The sequence below is a fragment of the Dunckerocampus dactyliophorus genome, chromosome 3 (genome assembly GCF_027744805.1).
Source record: "Dunckerocampus dactyliophorus isolate RoL2022-P2 chromosome 3, RoL_Ddac_1.1, whole genome shotgun sequence".
NCBI lineage: Eukaryota > Metazoa > Chordata > Actinopteri > Syngnathiformes > Syngnathidae > Dunckerocampus > Dunckerocampus dactyliophorus.
The window spans coordinates 39,413,135-39,434,420 of record NC_072821.1 but is presented as its reverse complement, the minus strand read 5'-3'; the positions used below and the strand labels follow the sequence as shown (position 1 = coordinate 39,434,420).

Sequence of the window (21,286 nt, the reverse complement as noted above, 5' to 3'; positions counted from 1 at the left end):
TTTCATACAGAATAAAGAATGCAGTACCACAACAGTTACCAAAATAGTTCTACAAGAATATAAGGCATTTGTGTTGTTTCTAGTCAACTTACAATAAATGTTTCTCAACTTGTTTGTGGCAGTAATCTTATTTTGTGTGATGAAAACATGAAATGAATTTGTAATTCTTACAAAATAAGAAGAAATTGATCTGCTGTTTATCACAAATAGAAGATACATTAGTTTTGTCAAGCAGTTTTCAAATTAAAGGCCACACATACTGCAGATGCAGGCGCACACTCAGAAGGGGAGCATTTAGAGGTCATGAGGTCAATCGGAGGAGTTATGGTCTGGATTGGCATTTTGCCTTATATAGACTCAGTGATGACCTGTCTAAGATGCATGTACAAACTCACCGCCTGATATGGATCAGCTGGTGGAGTCAGATGGGACTCTGCCATAAAGATAAGGCACAGTTTATACACATCTGGATCACATGGTATTGACAGGCGAAAGACGCATTCCTCTTTGCACAGTTGGATTGCATCATCAACGGGGGAAAGGAAGTCTCTGGTCCCATAGAGTTGAGGTAATGTATGCATCACATTGGGCCGACCACTGGGGACGTTGATGTTTTTTGACGGTCTGATGGTGTGTGTATTCCAAACCTGTGCAGTGTCATCCAACTCATCCTATTAAAACGAGTAAAAATGAATACATACACACACACATATACATATATATATATATAAAACTATAAAACAATTAAGCAGACTTCAGTGTAGTGATTTACCCCATAGGGGTCTCCGTAACCACCATACCCACGCACACATACAAAAACACTATAATAACACTCACCTGGATGAGTCCCATGCAACAAAACTGAAGGATTGCCTTGTCCAGAAACCCGCCGTCATATAATCCATTATCTCTGAGGTCTGCAAACAAAGACAACCAAAACTCCACACACTGTCTGCGTAGAAAACCCCACCAAGATTCAATTCTTTGGTTGGCGGTACTGGCTCCCTCCAAGTAACTGTCAACGGTGCCGTCTGGAGGAATAGGGACGAGTAACCGCTGAAAGTCTCTTACATGGCCATTCTCAGTGCCAGGATCACCCCTCACAATTCGTGGGCAGCCCCCCAAACGTTGAACTGCTTCGATGTAATAGCCTCCAATCAGCTTTGGGTCACTGTTTGTGGTGTACGCGTTGAGCCAGATAATCTTTCTGGAGAACCCGTCAATGCTCCCGTTGATACAGAAGCCATATGGCTTCAGTTTATCATTTGAGTCCAGGTGCCAGATGAAGTTCGGCCCTTTGGAGAAGTACCTCCGTCGTCGTAAGCGCCTTGCTTGCCTGAATGCGACTCCTCTCGGATCCAGTTCCTTCAATGCCATTCGCACATCCTCTTTCCTCACCCGTAGTCCACTTTCTCTGCATTTCGCGTACATCCATCTATACCCGTGAAGTTGTCCGAAGTATTGCAGTTGGTACTTGATGAAATCAACCAGGACCGCTACATCTGAATACGCTTTGCGACGAGAGAGCCCTCTTTCGCTGCAGATTCTTTTTAGGTGTCTTTGACTTACCTCGAACCTATGTTTACTGCTAAGCACTGTTTTAATATCTTTGTATTTTAGGCCCAACTCAAAATAAAACTCAATAAACTTATCCCACTCCATTGTCGTGTCTTTTGCGAGATAACGCAATACTGTTTTGCGTTCCCTCGCAAAAGTTTTGCGAGGGAACGCAAAAGTTCGGTCTTTTTTTTTTTTTTTTACCCATCATATTTTTTTTTCTTCATGTCCCCTCCGGGGCTCCGTAATGCATTGCTATAGGGGAGTGTGGTAAGATGGCCTCTCTGTGGCTTCAGCGGCTTGCACGGGCGCGTGCGACGTATGGTGTATCCAGATATATAATATAGATCAGTGGGGAAAACACGTTTTCACACCAGTGTAGCTGTCATATCGATACCGATGTCAGCATCAGTGACGGAAAGATACTAACTTGATGAGCTCGACATTTTTCAGTTAGCTTCCATGTCTATTTCCACAAATATTTTGTTGTGTTGTTCAAATTGTTGGTATTGGTTGGTTATGTTTATCTATTGTATTGTTTAAAAAAAGTATGGTATGTAATAAGTCAATCATATTTTTCCTCTTATATTGTTTATTTATAAATAGCGGAATGTCGCTTTTTGTCATGAATTCTTTCCAAAAGGTCCAAAAAACAAAACATACAAACACCAAGTTAATTTTTCCCACAGGAAATGATGTAAATCCAATGAATCTTTTCCAGACACCCAAAAATATAAACTTGTTGACAATCAACATCGACACAGGATGTAACAGGGATTTTTCTTTTTTTTTTTTTTTTTACCCCTGTCCTGTCCAGCCTTAAAAGCAGATAGAATTGTAGACCTAAATGCCGTCAAGTGCTCAACAGATTTACTCTGCCAGAGAGAAGTGTGATATACACTTCCCCTGTCATACAAAATTTATTCGACCTTGATGCTTGTAATAAAGCAAATTTGGAGCGACCGGACCGGAGCAGGAGGGGACAGAGAAGAAGAGAAAAGGAAACGGGGGGGGGGCAGAGGGGACAAAAACAAAAAAAAGAGAGACAAGAGACAAGGACAACAGCAGCAACAACAACAATTGTGACAGAACAACAGAAACATACAGAACGACATCAGCAAATAAATGTCCGTGACAACTATAAAGACGAACAAGGATAAAGGACAAATCAATATCAACAACCACAATGACAAATCTGTCAATGACAATCAGACATAATAGCAGTCATGAAATGATGAACTATGACAGTGATCACAATGACAGTACTGCATTGAAACAGTCGCACACAGTAGCAGTCATGAAATGATGAATTATGATAGTGATCACCATGATAATACCGCATTGAAACAGTCACACATAACTGTAGTAATGAAATGATTATCCATGATAGTGAATAGAATCAGTTACTGTAATGCACATCATTGTAAAAAAAAATATATATATATACACATATATATATACATATACATACATACATATATATATACATATATATACTGCACACATATACATACATATATATAGTCATACTGCTGATATCACCGTCGCTGTAATAAAACCAACAACATAATAACACCCTGGTTAACTCAGTGAGTAATGTGGGGAAGTACGTATGTACTGTGAGTGTGCATATGTACAGGTATCTCTGTATGTGGGGAAGACTTCATATATATAAAGGTGCAAGAATGTGTGGGCATGTAATTGTCACTGAGAATGCATGAAAGGAAAGGGGCTGCCTTCCACCTCCCAGAGAGCCCCGCCCCAAATAGCAAGGCCGGGCCCCGGCCGCCAGAAGGCCACCAGGCCCATAGGGGCAGGCAGCACAAAGATCAGTGCCCCAAGAGCCAGCCCAGAGAGCCCCCCCCCCCCCCGGGAAGACCAGCAAGGGGCCGAAGAGAGGTAATCCCAGCCAAGGACACGGCGCCAGCGGGCCGGAGGACTGCCAACCCCCGAGACCAGCGAGAGATCACACCCCACAAAGGCAGACGGGTACCGGGGGCCACAAACCGGCAGGCCCAGAGACGCCACCACAACCGGAAAGAAGCCCGCCCGCGCCGGAAGCGCCAATTCCCGCCCACCGCCACCCCCACCCCCAGGGAGCGGAGCCCGGCCCGCCCCGAGCCAACCCCGCCCGACCCCCGACACAGGGCCGCCCCGCCAAGGGATGCAGGAGGCACACCCTCCACCCACCCGGCGGAGGCACGGGCGGCAGAGATGTATCACCCAGCACCTGACCCCACGGAGCAAACCCCGAACAGGGATTTTTCATGTTCTTTTTTCCTTGTTCTTTTCTTGTGTGACTCATATATTCTGTGGTTTGAACATCCTGTTGCGAAGACCTGTTGACAACACAGCATAACAGATGTTCGGTGCCACATACATGGTAATGTTTGATGTTATATTTCAGAAGTTTACAGTTCTGTCGCATCATAGTTTTAGTATCAATAATAGTGGTTTTTAGTAGTTTGGGGCTCTCGACCACTCTTGGTTGAAGGCCTCTTTCTTTTCTGTCTGATCAGATGCTTCTCCTTGACTGAGTGTGTGGGGAGTTCTCTTTATCTTTATGACCAGATAGTGAAAGATTATTACAATCTTTTTCACTATACGTCATGGTAAAGGTGAGCGACCTCTGCACATGTGTATGGGTGGGAAGGGGTGATCTTTTGAGGAATACAACTCAATTGGGCAGCCGCTTTGTTGAATGTTAGACTGTGGATTTATGGGCGCATACACCACATGCATCAACGAAATACACATCTACTGTCTGTCCGGAAATATCGGCCGACAGAAGTCATACAGTGTATGGTGCAGTAGACTGGCATTGTGTCTGTGTGGTGAGTGTCCTGTCATCCTTGTTGGTTTTTATTATTATTATTAGTGTTTAGTAGTATCATTAACATATTAGCGTTGTGAAATAATGGTCAGTGGTATTCGATTCCTTTAGGCACGTGGAATAGTGAGCAGAAAAGTAGAAGTGCTGAGGTATTCTGTTCACCGCGGTGACACATTTAAGGACGTGAAGAGTGAACAAAACCAAAAAGACATTTCATAGAGAATGATTATAGTTTTTCATGCAGAAAATGAGCTAATTATAAAGAGAAATTGATGGAACTTGTTGATGCAGACTTCCCGTACATCCTGGCCAGATGGAATCCAGTAGTGTTTCTCACCTTCTGCATCAAATTGCTGCCACGCGCTACTTTTTGGTGAGTCAGCAACACGTGGAGTGCTTTGTGTGCAATATTGTATGAAAAGCAAAAGAAAATATTGGGGAACATTTTCAATGAAAACGGAATGATAGGAAAACTCGGGCATACAAATGCTGAGGTTTGACTGTATCCTTTGTTGAATGGCTCACAAATAAGTTTGTTGATAAAAAATAATTTTTGTTTGCGTCATTTTTGTTTTATTCTGATTTAGAATCAGAAAAGTAAAGGCAGAGAGAGAAAACATCTTTCACATACAGTATCTCAGACTGTGATATATTTTTATACATTATACACATTCAACACAAGAGCTAAAAGAGGACAAAATCGCCATCAATTTACTGCTGCTTCTATTCACCAGCACACTTGTGTTTGCTCAGCTGGAACTTGTAAGAAAAGGTGTGGTCGCATGCATTGCAGCTGAATGGTTTCTCTCCAGTGTGCTTCCTGGTGTGTATCATTAAGCTGTTTCTGCGAGTGAATCTTTTAGCGCAAACTAAGCAGGAGAAGGGTTTTTCTCCGGTATGCGTCCTGGCGTGTGCCATCAAGTTTCCTTTTTGAGAGAATCTTTCGCTGCACACCAAACACGGAAAGGGTTTCTCCAGAGTGTGTGTTCTCGTGTGGGTCATCAAACTGCTTTTGTCAGAGAACGCTTGGCCACAAAATGAGCAAGTACAAGGTTTCTCACCAGTGTGAGTTCTGCTGTGTTTCACTAAGGTGCCTTTTTGAGAGAATGTTTGACCGCAGACTGAGCAAATGAAGGGTTTCTCCCCGGTGTGCGTTTGCATGTGTCTGACTAATGCCGTCTGAAAGCTAAAACGCGTGCTGCAGACTGAGCAGGAAAACGGTTTTTCTCCGGTATGCGTTCTCATGTGAGCTCTTAAACTTCTTTTCACGTAGAATCTTTTAGCACAGACCGAGCATGGAAAAGGTTTTTCACCAGTGTGTGTTCTCATGTGCCGAATTAAAGTTGTCTGGAAACTAAAGCTCACGTTGCAGACTGAACATGAAAAGGGCTTTTCTCCCGTGTGCGTTCTGGCATGTTCTTTCAAAGTTACTTTTCTGGAGAACGTCTTCCCACAAACTGAGCAGGAAAAAGGTCTCTCGCCAGTGTGCATTCTCAGGTGTTGAACTAAAGCCGAGCGGACGCAAAAACTGCTTTTGCAGACTGAGCAAGAAAATGGTTTTTCCCCCGTGTGTTTTCTGGTGTGTGCCATCAGTTGCCCCCTTTGAGAAAACGTTTTGCCACAATACGAACAGGTGTAAGGTTTCTCCCCGGTGTGCGTTCTCATGTGCTGACTCAACGTTGAACTGGCATTGAAGTTTGTGTTGCAGACTGAGCAGGAAAATGGTTTCTCACCCGTGTGCGTCCTTGTGTGTGCCACCAAGTGTGCCTTTCGATGAAAACGTTTACTGCAAAATGAGCAAATGAATGGTTTCTCTCCTGTGTGACACCTCATGTGTACTTTCAAATTTCTCTTGTAGCCAAATGTCTTATTGCATTGAGAGCATTTAAAGTCTGAGTCGTCAGTATGAAATGTCATATCCTCTTCAGAGTCTTCATCATCAGTGTCAGGACAGCGTGACATAGTGCCGTCACGATCTGACAGTGCAGCCAAGAGGCAGTCTTGTTCGGATTCCTTCATCTCCTCACTTTGACCGTGATCAATCTGTGAAGACCGAGCTTCAGCCTCATCGTCGTCACTCTTCACAATCACTCGAATCACTGCAAACTTGCTCATGTCAGCATCCTCCTCACTCCACACTTGTTCCTCCTCTTCCTCTTTCATGTGGGGGGGCTGGAGCTCCTGCTGCTCTGGGGTAAGATCTTCCTCACTGACGTCTGCAGGACACAAGAAGGTAAACACATGCTATGGAAATGTCCAGTCACATATTATTGTGGCCCCTAATATGAATAGGAAAAGAAATAGGAAGATGTGGACACACACACACAACACGTGCAGATGGAATAAATTGTCCTCGTTCGTATATATGCCGGTATTTTCATTTATTTTTTAATTGTCATTTATACAGTGGTGCCTTGCCATACAAAAGTGTCCCAACTCACAAGTGTTTTTTAGATTCGAGCTGTCTCTCAGCTGCTTTTTTGCTTTGAACTGCGAGCTAAAATTTGGGTTACAGGTTGAGATGTGCAATATTATCGGGCCAATACTGGCCTAAAAACGTGATATCGGCCAACATCAGTATCGTTTTTTTCCCCCTACAACAAGGGCCGATACAGACCTTTCAGCACCAACGTCCCACATTTGCAACGCTGGTGAACATGCTGCATCATGAAATTAACACTGTTGCTCAAAAGTCTGTCTTACTCACGGTGTTTTTTAAAGAAAGAGGTTAAAAACAACAAACACACAGCAACGTAATAGGTAGATAATAGACAAGACACTACCAACGAGTAATGGAGAATAACCGACAACTATGTAGCCACTATTTACAACAACAGTACAGCAAAGCATGCTGGGAAACAGGAAGCTCTGCTGTCCAATACAATGCAATTGATCTTCTCAGATGGCTAACATAAGAACTTTATTGATCCAACATAGTAATTCACATTGCATCAGCTCCAGAGCACAAAGTAGTGCATACACAGTATATAAAAATATAGTGGTTTCAATGAGTACTTTTAATGCAATAAAATAAGAAAATTATCAATCAAAATAATAATCAACAAATTCATGTATTTTAAACAATACCCTAACTAAAAATAAATTAAATATTTCCAAAAATAACACAAATCAAAGAACAAGAAACACAAATCTATTCATCTATAAAATATGTAATTCATGAATGATCTACTCAGAAATGGGTGGCATAGCCAACAAAACAACTCTACTCATTTAAGAGTATTGTTACTTTACAACCATTTTACTCAAGAAAAAGATTTGTGATGTTACACATGTCTGTATCACTATCGGTTGATATCGGAATTGGAACTTGAGAGTTGGACAATGTCAGCGTGTCAGTTATTGGCAAAAAAGCCAATATCAGACAGACTTAGTTACGAGCCGCTATTTATGAGCAGGCACAGCCAAGAACAGCTATTTGGGGGCTTGTGTCAATGTGACCAAGGCTGAAATTGAGAATGGGTGTAAATAGCATTAACAGCACACTAGCTAATCACCGGGAAAGATTTTCAATGCATCAGTAAAACATACGTACATTATAGCTATTTATTTAGGATGTATTGTGTAAAACTAAGACAGGAACAACATCATATTAAAAGCACTACATGAATACGGAGCCACCATCCACCAGTACCAGCCTGGACTTTGTTTGTCACAGAACAAATATTCATGTTAGCACTCAATAAGTAGGGCCCTATGAATTCCGCTTTATTTTTTTAGAATTCCGTGCATACATCAGTGGACAATTTAGGCCAGTAATTGAGAAACTTTTCTAATGGGATGTCAGCCTCGGCACGCATTGCTACTAAATCTTCATGCCCGTGCTTGTGATTAAGGAAGATGTAGCCACGGATGCACTTCCAACTGCATATGTAAGATATTTTCTATGACGCGCTTATTTTGTTTACACAGTGAGACATGGGGCAAATGGCACCCTTATTTCCAAGGACGGTCACGGAAGGTGTGTGTAGAGCAGGGGTGCTCACACTTTTTTAGCCTACGAGCTACTTTTAAAATGACTAAGTTCCAAAGATCTACAAGTATCTATGAGTATGTATTTCTGTAGGTTATACATGTAGATCAGGCGTGCACGCACTTTCTCAGCATGCAAGTACAAGTCAAAATGATCTACCTCTTCCTATAAAACGTATAACATATCCAAAATGTAACGAGTGAACTCTGAAATTCTATTGTAAATATTCATGATTAGTATTTCCCATTCACATTTTCAGAGTTTCCAGGTCATCAAAGTAGTTGCTATCATAATTCACTTCAATATGGAAATAAAGATCATTCCACATAACTGCTAAATAGTTGTGTACTAGTGAGTGAGTACTGGTAATATGTCAGTCATATTAGCTATGTAACGTTCATTAGGGCACATGGTTCATGTATTACATCCAGTTAGCATTTGCTATCAAACATTAGCCATATACAAGAATGGAAAATGATGATGCAAAAGACAATGCAGCCCAAGTCAAGGCAACATATTGAAAAGGTTTCACCAATGGGCACATTTTTAATGTCATCATGAAATAACAGTTTAAGAAGCCAACGTGTAGAAAACACTGATTTCTGTAGTAGAGTTCATGACGCCAAGCAAAGCCAGTAAACAATACACTTTTTTCCTACGTAGCTAGCCGCTACAAGTGAACACATAACTTTAGTTGTAGATATAGACATCTTACCGCAGAGTTAGTTCATCCATCATCACAATTATGAACATGAAAGTTGCATCTTTGTGTTAGCTTGAAACGCTGCGGGGGAGCGAGCGCAATACCGGAGGGGAGCTGATTGTCAGCTGACTGATGTCATATGACAACTACAAAGTGACGTTTACGTGATCTACCCACTGATCTGTACTAATAAATCTGGATAGCTCATTGGTCAATGACTTGTGAAGCCACACGGCCGCCATATTACCACTCCTAAGAAACACTTCTCAGACAATGACTGATGTGAGAACTTGTGAGTTGTTAAGTGTGTTGTTAGTTTGTTAGCCACTCACACTAAATGCAAGGTTAGTCTTCAGACTAACCTTGCACAACAGGTGTGCTTGAGCTTAGTCATAAGGACTCGGGTATGATCATTTTTAAACATTCTGTCCATAACCTACCATACCTGAGTCATAACGGCTTTACATGGGGGGCCGTGGGGGATATGTAAACAAACAACCACCACTAGACTACTAAATCATTTGCGGTTGCTTGCAAATATAAAAAAATACGTTTTTTTTTGGTTGTTTACCCAAATTTCAAATGAACCCCCATATGGAGACAATTTTGATATATTATTACATATTATATTACATATTATTCCTGTGTTTTTTGTTCAAATATATTTCTATATCATTAAAGCGATTATTTCTATTTCATAACACAAACAAAAAAATCATCAAAATGTTAAATGATTTTAAAACTTGTCTCTTTTTTTATTCATATTTTGTACAGACGAGAGCATAGTGAATTGTATGAAAGTAAGAATAAAAAGTAAAGGATCATGACCATGGATTTTAGTGGAAAAAAGGGATGGGATATGCAGTTCAAATGAAAATCTCTTTCTAGAGGAGTAAAACTATCATTGCTATAGGGGAGTGCTGAGTCAGGGTGCACAGTAGAATTTTGTCCCAAAGGCAATGAGAATTGGAAGGGAAAAAGTACATTTAATATAACCAAAAGATAGAGAATAACGTATCAAATGGTTTTTAAGGGACCAAGGTTGCGTTACTTAAAGGAATGGGAGAATCTCCCCCGCTTTTTAATGTAAAATATAGATGTTCTGCCAGCCTCTTCATCTGCTTTGTACACTATGTACGCTGTGCCAATGTAGTCTGCTACGTACGACATGTGAGTGCTAAGATGGCCTCTCTGTGGCTTCAGCAGCTTGCACGGGTGCGTGCGACGTATGAGCTATCCAGATTTATTAGTACAGATCAGTGGATCTACCCAAACTATCTTGGCGATCTACAGGTAGTTCGCCATCGACGTAATGGCCACCCCTGGTGTAGAGAATGTCTGTTTGCGGCTAAGACGAGCCGGGTGCAAAAATAAACTTGTCTGTTTTCACGCAGAACCTGCACGTGGTCATCGGGCGTTGTAAAAGGCTCCTTACATTAAAGTGGTAAAACACAAGGCGGCGAAAATATACGCATCCAGCCCAAGTCCCACACACACAACCACACCAGCGTGCATTCACGCTCCGTAAGAGGAGGTTCTGCCAACTTCCGCAGGTGTTTCTAGCCATTTCAACCTGTGTAGGTCGGGAGGGGGCTGTTTAGTGTTTGTATCCACCACGATTGAGCCATCCGCTGGGGAAATACTCCCCCACATGAACGTCACGATGACGTATATATATATATATATATATATATATATATATATATATATATATATATATATATATATATATACTGCTCACCCTATAGAGGGGGGAAATCAAAGACACCCCAAAAATGAAAGTGAAAAAATGATGCAGCACACTGCTCCATTTTGCCAAAATGTCATTGTAGCAACTCAAAATGATTCTCAGTAGTTTGTGTGGCCCCCACGTGCTTGTACGCATGCCTGACAACGTGGGGGCATGCTCCTAATGAGACTACGGATGGTGTGCTGGGGGATCTCCTCCCAGATCTGGACCAGGGCATCAATGAGCTCCTGGACAGTCTGAGGAGCAACCTGGCGGCGCCGGATGGACCTAAACATAATGTCCCAGAGGTGTTCTATTGGGTTTAGGTCAGGTGAACGTGGGGGCCAGTCAATGGTATCAATTCCTTCATCCTCCAGGAACTACCTGCATACACTAGCCACATGAGGTTGGGCATTGTCGTGGACCAGGAGGAACCCAGGTCCCACTGCGCCAGCGTAGGTTCTGACAATGGGTCCAAGGATTTCATCCCGATACCTAATAGCAGTCAGGGTGCCATTATCTAACCTGTAGAGGTCTGTGCGTCCTTCCAGGGATATGCCTCCCCAGACCATCACTGACCCACCACCAAACCGGTCATGCTGAATGATGTTGCAGGCAGCATAACGTTCTCCACGGCATCTCCAGACCCTTTCACGTCTGTCGCATGTGCTCAGGTTGAACTTGCTCTAATCAGTGAAGAGCACAGGGCACCAGTGGTGTAGTTGCCAATTCTGGTGGTCTATGGCAAATGCCAATCGAGCTCTACGGTGCTGGGCAGTGAGCACAGGGCCCACTACAGGACGTCGGGCCCTCAGGCCACCCTCATGGAGCCTGTTTCTGATTGTTTGGTCAGAAACATTCACACCAGTGGCCTGCTGGAGGTCATTTTGTAGGGCTCTGGCAGTGCTCATCCTGTTCCTCCTTGCACAAAGGAGCAGATACCGATCCTGCTGAGGGTTGAAGGACCTTCTACGGCCCTCCTGGAGTAACTACCTGTCCCCTGGAATCTCCTCCATGCGTCCAGGTACCGCAGTGATGCCCTGTTCCAGATCTGGGAGGAGATCCCCCAGGACACCATCCATAGTCTCATTAGGAGCATGCCCCCACGTTGTCAGGCATGCGTACAAGCACGTGGGGGCCACACAAACTACTGAGAATCATTTTGAGTTGCTACAATAACATTTTAGCCAAATGGACCAGTGTGCTGCATCATTTTTTCACTTTAATTTTTGGGGTGTCTTTGATTTCCCCCTCTATAGGGTGATCATTTTTATTTCTATCAAATGATGTGGCATCATTTTGTTACTAATACATCACCCACTTATTATCTGGAAAGATATTCAAGATCATTTTTCCCCCCAGTTTAGATCTGATGTGTTTTCGAAGTGTTTCTCTAATTTTTTGAGCAGTGTATATATATATATATATATGTGTGTGTGTGTATGTGTATATGTACATTTGACCTGCATTACCTATCCAGCTATATCTATATAGATATAGTGAGAAAAATAAGTAAACAAACCTGCTCCGTGCGACCCCATTTGATGGTTCTTAGCCACAGTGTCACTGACAACGTGACGCTCGCTCGTTCTCCTCTTTAGTTCGAGAAAGTTCCTGCTTTCGTTCTCTCCAACGCTGCCAACATTTCTTCAACAGCCGCGGTTAGTCGCTGGTTCGCCAACGCTCTCAGATTTGGCGCACATTTTCATGCGCTTTAGCATGAGTTGCTAACTTCCGCGTCTCTTTCGTTAGCAGCTAACAAGCTAAGCTAGCGTGAGAAGCTTCAAAGCTACGAGTTTGTAATAAGGTGTAAGGCTTAGGCGCTGGTTACATGGAAGAATGGGGGTGACTGTGTGTTGTCAGTACATGATAATCATCTCCACGTCGCTACCCGTTAGACTTGCTCGCTTCACGGAGCTCTCGCCGTGAGAACGGTCGCGTTTTATGATGTCATCCATCCGCGTAAAGGAGCTCGCTGTGGCGCACGCGCGTCCATCACAACATTATTTTTTACATATTTATTTTACACGGCGCGTTCAAATAAGTACACAATGTAGTTCTGCTGGCTTGCATCTTCTTGTAGAACCTTCTAGCTCTTTTAGCAACGCGTCAAGTAAGTCCAATGCTGACTGAGTAAAAGGGTTATGTACACCGAACCGCACATTCGCGATTCGTCGAAGTTTGGCTTTTAATTTTTTTTCCCTCCGAAAATATACCAGTGTTTCGACAGAAAACACATGTCACTCACCCCAAGTCGGCAATACTTTCAAATCTTCTTCTTTTCCTTTCGGCTTTTCCCTTCAGGGTTCGCCACAGCGAATCATCTGCCTCCATCTAACCCTGTCGTCTGCATCCTCTTCTCTCACACCAACTACCTTTATGTCCTCTTTGGTCTTCCTCTAGGCCTCCTGCCTGGTAGTTCCAAACTCAGCATCCTTCTACCTATATACTCCCTATCTCTCCTCTGGACATGTCCAAACCATCTCAGTCTGGCCTCTCTGACTTTATCTCCAAAACCTCTAACATGTGCTGTCCCTCTGATGTACTCATTCCTGATCCTATCCTTCCTGGTCACTCCTAGAGAGAACCTCAGCATCTTCAACTCTGCTACCTCCAGCTCTGTCTCCTGTCTTTTCCTCATGGACACTGTCTCCAGACCAAACACCACCACAGTTTTGTACACCTTTCCTTTCATTTTAGCTGAAACTCTTCTATCACACATCACACTTTTCTCTACCTGTACCATCCTGCCTGTACACGCTTCTTCACCACTTTTCCACACTCTCCATTGCTCTGGACTGTTGACCCTAAGTACTTCAAATCCTCCACCTTCTCAATCTCTTCTCCCTGTAAGCTCACTCTTCCACTTGGGTCCCTCTCATTTACACACATGTACTCTGTCTTACTGCGGCTAACCTTCATTCCTCTCCTTTCCAGGGCAAACCTCCACCTCTCTTGCTTCTCCTCCACCTGTTCCCTGCTCTCACTGCAGATCACAATGTCATCTGCAAACATCATAGTCCATAGAGATTCCTGTCTAACCTCATCTGTCAGTCTGTCCACCACCATAGCGAACAAGAAGGGGCTCAGAGCTGATCCCTGATGCAGTCCCACCTCCACCTTGAACTCCTCTGTCACACCTACAGCACACCTCACCACTGTCTTCCAGTCCTCATACATGTCCTGCACCGCTCTAACATACTTCTCTGCCACTCCAGACTTCCTCATACAATAGCACAATTCCTCTCTGGGCACCCTGTCATAAGCTTTCTCCACATCTACAAAAACACAATGCAGCTCCGTCTGGCCTTCTCTGTACTTCTCTATCAACATCCTCAAAGCAAATACTGCCTCTGTAGTACTTTTTTTTTGGCATGAAACCATAGTGCTGCTCACAAATGCTCACTTGTGCCCTTAGTCTAGCTTCAACTACTCTTTCCCATAACTTCATTGTATGGCTCATCAGCTTTATTCCTCTGTAGTTGCCACAGCTCTGCACATCTCCCTTGTTCTTCAAAATGGGCACCAGCACACTTCTCTCCATTCCTCAGGCATCTTTTCATGATCTAAGATCCTGTTGAACAACCCAGTCAGAAACTCTACTGCCACCTCTCCTAGACACTTCCAAACCTCTACAGGTATATCATCAGGACCGACGGCCTTTCCACTCTTCATCCTCTTGAATGCCCTCCTCACTTCATCCTGATCTTTGCTACTTCCTGGTCCACAAAAGTCACCTCTTCTAGTCTTTGTTCTCTCTCGGTAATACTTTCAAATATGTGATAGTAAAGCATAATACAGCATACTTGTATAATTAACAATGTGACGTCATTGCAAGATGGCGGTGCCATGTGTTGCCACATCAACACTTGATCCTGCCAATTATTGCCGATACCAGCGTAGTGACGGCATAGGGTCAACACCAGCGTGATTAGATATTTTTTCAGTTCTCGTGTGTATTTTCACAAATATCTGGTTTTTGTTGTTGTGTTGCTTAAATATATGAATATACAGTTGTACGGTCATCCCTCGCCTGTTTTATTGTGCGGTTGGAATTTTGCTATTGCTATCATGGTTTTTCAAAATAAATGAATAAACTGTCGCTGTTTTGTGGTTGACTACGGCACATTAGTCAAATAATACGCATATTTAATTCGAATGTACGTATTCTTCGCCTGAAATAAGCATTTTCAAACTAAAATGGCTAAATGAAGTAAAACACAAATATAAGGTATTCAGAAGATGCATTCAAAGACGTGATCATATGTAGTATTCTACACTGGTCACTGAGTGTCAGTAATGTTACACTGATGAGACAATAACCACCGTAGGAAGTACTGTTCAGAAAACTCTCCCAGTGCTAATGTGTGAGTCTATGTTATGTGACATATTTTCTCTTAGTAGGTCCACTATATTGGGTAATAGGAGTGTAAAGGTAGGGGTGGTATTTCATGTCTCGAGAGTTCTAATCATGTTAAAAAGCATATTTAGAATGTGGTAAGCAGGTTTTCTATGCTCAAACTACGAAAAGATTTTATGTATTTATAAATAAGGAAGCCTACTTCACTGGACAATTAACCACCATAAACGAGGGATTACCAAGATGTACCAAGTTGATCCAACTTGTTCCAGACACACAAAAATATGAAGAAAAAATACAGTTTATAGAGAATAATTAGTTTTACAAAAAACAAGGTGAAATAATTCTAAATGAGGAATGAAATGGATACATTGAACATGGTTTTTACCTTTTATTGAAGACTGGTTGGTGAAGAAAGTGAGGGGCGTAGATGGGATTGGGGATGGGACGCCGTCATTGTTCTTTCTGGCTTTTAAGAAGCCTTTTGGATAAAAGCTGTAACAAAACATCAAGCAAACACGAGTCCAGTAGTCTGCCGATGAAAAACTTTGTCCTGTGTTTTATTGTGACAATAATCACGATCAACAAATTTCAGACAAACATTCAATGATCCTGCTACACATCCAAGTGATACCAGCCCTGTATTGACTTGGTATCAGATGATGTACAGTATGTTTTATATTTTATTATGACATTTGGAAATGTGACAGTGTTCCAGATTGCACTGGTCCAGTCTAAAAAAGAAAAGGCACACTCATTAAATGCTCTTATTTTGTTGAGCGCTGCTCTCCCCAGCACACTTGTGTTTATGAACTTGATATTTGTGTGTGAATCTTTTACCGCAGGCATTGCAGCTGAACGGTTGCTCTCCGGTATGCGTCCTGGTGTGGATGTTCAAATGTCCCTTCTGGGAGAATCGTTCACCGCAAACCGAGCACAGGAAAGGTTTCTCTCCAGTGTGCGTCCTCATGTGCTGGGCCAACGCCGAGCGGAAACTGAAGCTTGTGTTGCAGACTGAGCAAGAAAATGGTTTTTCTCCCGTATGCGTCCTCATGTGTGTTATTAAATGCGCCTTGCGTGTTAACCTTTTGCCACAAACTGAGCAGGCAAAGGGTTTTTCTCCTGTGTGGGTCCTCATGTGTATGATCAAATGTCCTCTTCGAGTGAACTTCCCTCCGCAGACAGAGCAGGCAAAGGGTTTCTCTCCAGTGTGCGTTCTTCGGTGTTGAATCAACGCCGAGCGATCGCTAAAGCTCATGCTGCAGACTGAGCAGGGAAAGCTTTTTTCCCCAGTGTGCGTTCTTGTGTGCGTGATCAAGTGCCCTTTTTGAGAGAATCTTTTTGAGCAGACTGAGCAGGTGTACGGTTTTTCTCCCGTGTGCGTCTGTCTGTGTCGTATCAAACTGCTCATGTGGTAGAATCTGGCGGAACAAAACGGGCAGATGAAAGGTTTCTCTCCAGGGTGGATTCTCATGTGTCTGATCAAATGTTTCTTCAGCTGGAAGCTGCTGCTGCACACTGAGCAGCTGAACGTTTTCTCTCCCGTGTGGATCTTCAGGTGTCTCTTCAAAGTTCTCCTGTCACCAAACCTTTTGTGGCATTGAGAGCATTTAAAGTGTGTGTTGTCCATGTGACATCTCATATCGGCTTTAAAGTCTTCATCACCAGTGTCAGGGGAGTGTGACATCGCATCATCACTATCCGACAGCGGAGCCAAGAGGCTGTCTGCCTCTGATCTTCTCGTCTCCTCGCTTTGATCAAGCTGTGACCACTGAGCTTCATCCTCATCGTCTTCACTCTTCACAGTCACACAAGTCACTGGAAACTCCCCCCGAGTCCACACTTGCTCCTCCTCTTCCTCTTTGACATGGAGGGGCTGGGGCACTTCCTGCTCCGTCCTTGAGCTCCGCTCACTGACGTCTGCAGGCCACAAGAACACAAACACACATGCTTTGGATGTTAAAACAAACCTACAATATAATCGCTGCTGGTTACTCTACATCAGGGGTGTCCAAAGTGTGCCCCCAGGGGCCATTTGCAGCCCATAGCTTTTTTTTTTTTTATACATGGCCCTCACCATTTTCTAAAAATACAACTGAAAATTTAAAAAAATATAAAAAAATAGAAGAAGAGAGAAGTAATTTGATGAGAAGTCAAAAATATTGGGGTAATAAAGTTCGAAGATTCAGAAAAACAAGAAAAAAAGTCATAATTTCACAAGTCATTATATTATGAGGAAAAAATATATTTTTGAAGCCTTATGTTGAAGAAGTATAGAAAATGGATGGATGGATGTTGAAATGTTAAAGAAAAATATTATTTCAAAAAGTTGTAACGATTAACAAAACAAAGATGCAACTTTTGGAAAATTAGCTGGGGAAAAAAGTTACAATATGAGAATGAAAATATTTTGGGATAACGTCATTATATCATGAGAAAAAATGATTCATAAGAATATAGTTTGTAAAAATGGAAAAAAGAGTAATGAGAATATTAATACTTTTTCACTTCACAAAGCTTTTATATACCGTATATATACATATGTATATGGGGGAGGCTTTGGGCCGCATATATATGTATATCTATATATGTATACATATGTGTACATGTAACCCAGCTGTGTTTTTGTGTGATTTAACAGAAATGTTTTCTTTCTATATGTGATGTTCTGGGATTAATGTCACTGTCTTTACCACAGTCGTTAATTGGTTACCATGGTTCCCCTAGTGAGCGCTGTAGGCTCGCACATGGTCAAAGTGTGTAGGAGAGCCACCTGTGTGTGCCAGGCCTGTCTGCTCAATCCATCACTGCATGACATTATGCTGTTTTCCTGCTAGCGATTTGGATGTGAGAGACTGTTGCTGTTCCTTGTTGGCCATAGTGGAGGAAGAGGACACCATCTACCTCCTCGTCATCGCCACCATCCTGCCGCTGCTGGAGCATCCCAGGCACCGCAGCACACACACACACTCCTTCATACACTGCCCATACATACACGTATAGACTCTTTATTTTTGTATGCTGGCCAGCAAATCTTAAATTGTGCTCAGGACAGTTTAAGGGACATTCAACATTGTATATAGATATTTTTTTTCCTTTGTGTGTTATATTCAGATGTTTTGTCCATTCATGTTGTTATATTCGCTGACTTCTAGTTTGTGAAGCAAAATAGGAGATGCATTTCAGTCCAGCAAATCATTAAACCTGAATTGATAGTAAACTGCTATCAGGACTCTGTTTTAATTACTCATTGGTTACATACACACACACACGGCTATATGCGGCCCATTGTGGTCCTAAGATAACAGGACTCACCTTGCAATATAATCTATGCATATGACGTCACTGCCAGTGTCAGCGTGGGCCGTGTGTTCTTGTCTTACATACAATTAAAGACATATTTTTTATAATACAGCATAAAGTTAATAAAACACGTGCGAGTAGGAAATGAACAAACCTGCTGTGCGTGACTCCGTTTGCGGATTCTTGCAAACCGCGTCCAGTAGTTGACGTTGTCGCTCGTTCTCCTCTTTTGCTCGAGAAAGTTCCTCCTCGTACTCTGCTATTGTTTTTTCCAACACTACAAATATTTCTTCCAAAGCCGCAGTCAGTCGCTGGTTCACCAACGCTCTCAGCATTTGGACTTTACACATTTTCACACAATCACTACACTTAGCATTTGTTGCTAACTTCAGCGTCTCTTTGTTCGCGGCTAACGAGCTAAGCTATCTTGAGAAGCATAAAAGCGCACTGGTCTTCATGTTCACGTCGCTGAGGTTGGACGGATATGTGCGCAGAATGGAGGGCAAACGGAGGAGGAACAAAAACAGCGTAAACATGACATGCTAGGACACCAACTTTAGCTCGCTTGCTTAGATGTCTTTCTAACTTCCGCACTTTCTTCTTCGACATCATTTGACGGCAGCTAACATGCGCTGCTGCCCTCTTCTGGGAAATATTAGAATACCACCGTGACAAGCCTGTGAAACCACGTTAATGTATCGCCTATTGATATTATGACACATTTGATTATAATTTTTACTTTTTGTTTTAGCAACAAACTTACACTGAAAGAAGTCAAAGTCCCAAACGCAAATTTGAGTATACCACTATTGTATAAGAACTGTATGGATAATTATTTATTAAAATAAAATTAAATATACAAAAAGCATTAAAATAAAAATAATTATTTTATTTTATTTTTTTATTTTGTCAAAATTAAAAAATATTTAGCAAGATTCAATGTGGGTTTAAAAAAAAATATATATTTTTTTTTACTTAATTACTAAAAATATTTAAATAAGTAAAAAAATAACTAACAATATAAAAAATAAAACTATATTAAGAGTTAAAATAAACAATGCAAAATATGTATACAAATATTTTCTAAATATTAAAATATTCGAATAAAATAAGTCTTTGTCTTTTTCATGTGCATTATTTCCAGGCTTTTGCGAGCCACATAAAATGAAATGGCGGACCAAATCCAGCCCCCGGGCCTTGAGTTTGACACTTTTAATTTGCACATGCTTTCAGGCAATGTATGTGTGCGTTGTCGAGTCAAATCCAATAAATAAGAGAACGAAAATAAAGAGAGGAAACTTGGTGGTTGAGCAAAACATTTGGCACCAGTTTATTTGTCATTTGAATCTTAATACAAACTAGATCACATTTTGTCAAGAATCTCAGTGCAGATATAAAAACATGCATCCTAAAATAAAACTACAGGGACAAAACAAGCTGTTAAATGGATCTTCTGGATGATTCCACAAAAAAAACGGCATTGTGGGTTCATCGTCCTCCACGTAACATAACATCAGTCAGATTAGAACTTTCTGCTGGCGTTAAAAAAAATAAAATATCACTCCTTTTGCTCAAAAACGTTTTGTCTTCTTTTCTCTCTTCCTGATTTAGGATGCGCACATCAGCACTCTAAACACAACATCGTGTAAAAGACACACAAAAACCACAACAAGCCACACTGTAAAACAGACTCTGGCTCTCCAGAACAGTTGCTTCTATAAAAATAGCAAACATCCTGGTGATGAAAGTGGACAGGGACTACGTCCAGACAACAAATGCAAAGCGCCTGGATGAAGCCACCGATCCGAGATGGCGAATGAGGATCACATGACTCCCATTTAAAAACGCTTTCCCTGCCATTTTTGTGCTTTTTAGTGTTTCTCCCCAAGGGCTGGACTTCAAATGAAAGCGTGACAAGGAGAGAGTTGAAGGATGAGCGGCAAAGCAACTAGTAAGAACACGGCCGTCATACGCACCCACTTCTCGTATGGTTTGGGTTTTTTGGTACAGTATCGCATGTTACAAACTAGTACTGTATCGCTCTGCCACATGGGAGTGGCCAAACAAAGCACCCTACCGTGTAACTGCTAAATGACACGCCATGGGGCCAAAGAAAGTTTGATAACATGACTGAATTCCATCTCGGCAGGTTGTTTACAATTATTTCACATTGCTTGTCTGCATGTAAAACTAGAATTCTACTCTATAAAATGTATTTTTGGTTAATATTTTTGGGTTTACATTATTTCCTATGGGAAATGTTGCCTCGGTTTTGCAACAAATTAATAACAAAAACTGAGGTAGTGCTGTCACTTTTGAATGAAGTGGAGTATTGGACTAGTAGATTGTCTATTTATTACATGACAGTTTTTTTTATTAATATTTCCTTTATTACTATTTTATTTGGGGGGGAAAAATGACCACTTGGGTGAAATAAAACTTGGGGACTACACGCACACACACACACGCACACACACACACACGCACGCTCACCAAGAGATCCATTTGAGTTGTCGGACACGTTTTTGTGTTTGCAAAATACACCAGATAAATAATTTAGGCAATAAATAGTTCCCCAGCACACAGGAGAAGTATAAAACCTTTTTATAAAAATAGAATCTACATTTCACTGCCTCATGTCCCACTTATACAAAAAAACACAAAAAAAACAGGATTCTTTAAAGCATAAGCAAGGAGCGGGTGGATGTGGAGTCACGTGACGTGTAGCCAGCTGCTAGTAGCTGAGGGACGTTTGTGGATGTAAAAATGTCTCCAAACAAACATTTGAGTTAGTGCGGGGGGGGGGGGGG

At 41.9% G+C, this 21,286-nt stretch overlaps 3 protein-coding genes across 3 annotated transcripts; all 3 read right to left on the bottom strand.

Annotated features, from left to right (window-relative positions):
* LOC129178652 (uncharacterized) lies at positions 1-3,615 on the bottom strand. The gene is made up of 2 exons (XM_054771065.1): positions 838-3,615; positions 1-671 (listed from the first exon to the last, which is right to left on the bottom strand). Exons 1-2 carry the CDS (start codon positions 1,660-1,662, stop codon positions 348-350), a joined length of 1,149 nt encoding a protein of 382 aa, XP_054627040.1. The 5' UTR covers positions 1,663-3,615; the 3' UTR covers positions 1-347.
* Positions 3,616-3,759: 144 nt separating this feature from the next.
* On the bottom strand, positions 3,760-13,485 carry LOC129179049 (gastrula zinc finger protein XlCGF57.1-like). Its single transcript, XM_054771866.1, has 2 exons — positions 12,336-13,485; positions 3,760-6,606 (listed from the first exon to the last, which is right to left on the bottom strand). The coding sequence occupies exons 1-2, from the start codon at positions 12,352-12,354 to the stop codon at positions 5,114-5,116; spliced, it is 1,512 nt and encodes a 503-aa protein (XP_054627841.1). The 5' UTR covers positions 12,355-13,485; the 3' UTR covers positions 3,760-5,113.
* A 2,143-nt stretch (positions 13,486-15,628) lies between these two features.
* LOC129179050 (gastrula zinc finger protein XlCGF57.1-like) lies at positions 15,629-19,056 on the bottom strand. Its single transcript, XM_054771867.1, has 3 exons — positions 18,631-19,056; positions 16,014-17,093; positions 15,629-15,907 (listed from the first exon to the last, which is right to left on the bottom strand). The coding sequence occupies exons 1-3, from the start codon at positions 18,824-18,826 to the stop codon at positions 15,789-15,791; spliced, it is 1,395 nt and encodes a 464-aa protein (XP_054627842.1). The 5' UTR covers positions 18,827-19,056; the 3' UTR covers positions 15,629-15,788.
* Between the last annotated feature and the right edge of the window lie 2,230 nt (positions 19,057-21,286).

Excerpts from the sequence above, each read along its gene's own strand:
- LOC129179050 (XM_054771867.1), bottom strand. The coding sequence starts at position 18,826 with ATGTGTAAAGTCCAAATGCTGAGAGCGTTGGTGAACCAGCGACTGACT. Across the intron at positions 17,094-18,630 it reads AACGGAGTCACGCACAGCAG|ACGTCAGTGAGCGGAGCTCA; the intron begins GTTTGTTCATTT and ends TGTGGCCTGCAG. Across the intron at positions 15,908-16,013 it reads GTTCAGCTGCAATGCCTGCG|ACTGGACCAGTGCAATCTGG; the intron begins GTAAAAGATTCA and ends TTTCTTTTTTAG.
- LOC129178652 (XM_054771065.1), bottom strand. The coding sequence starts at position 1,662 with ATGGAGTGGGATAAGTTTATTGAGTTTTATTTTGAGTTGGGCCTAAAA. Across the intron at positions 672-837 it reads GTTGCATGGGACTCATCCAG|GATGAGTTGGATGACACTGC; the intron begins GTGAGTGTTATT and ends TCGTTTTAATAG.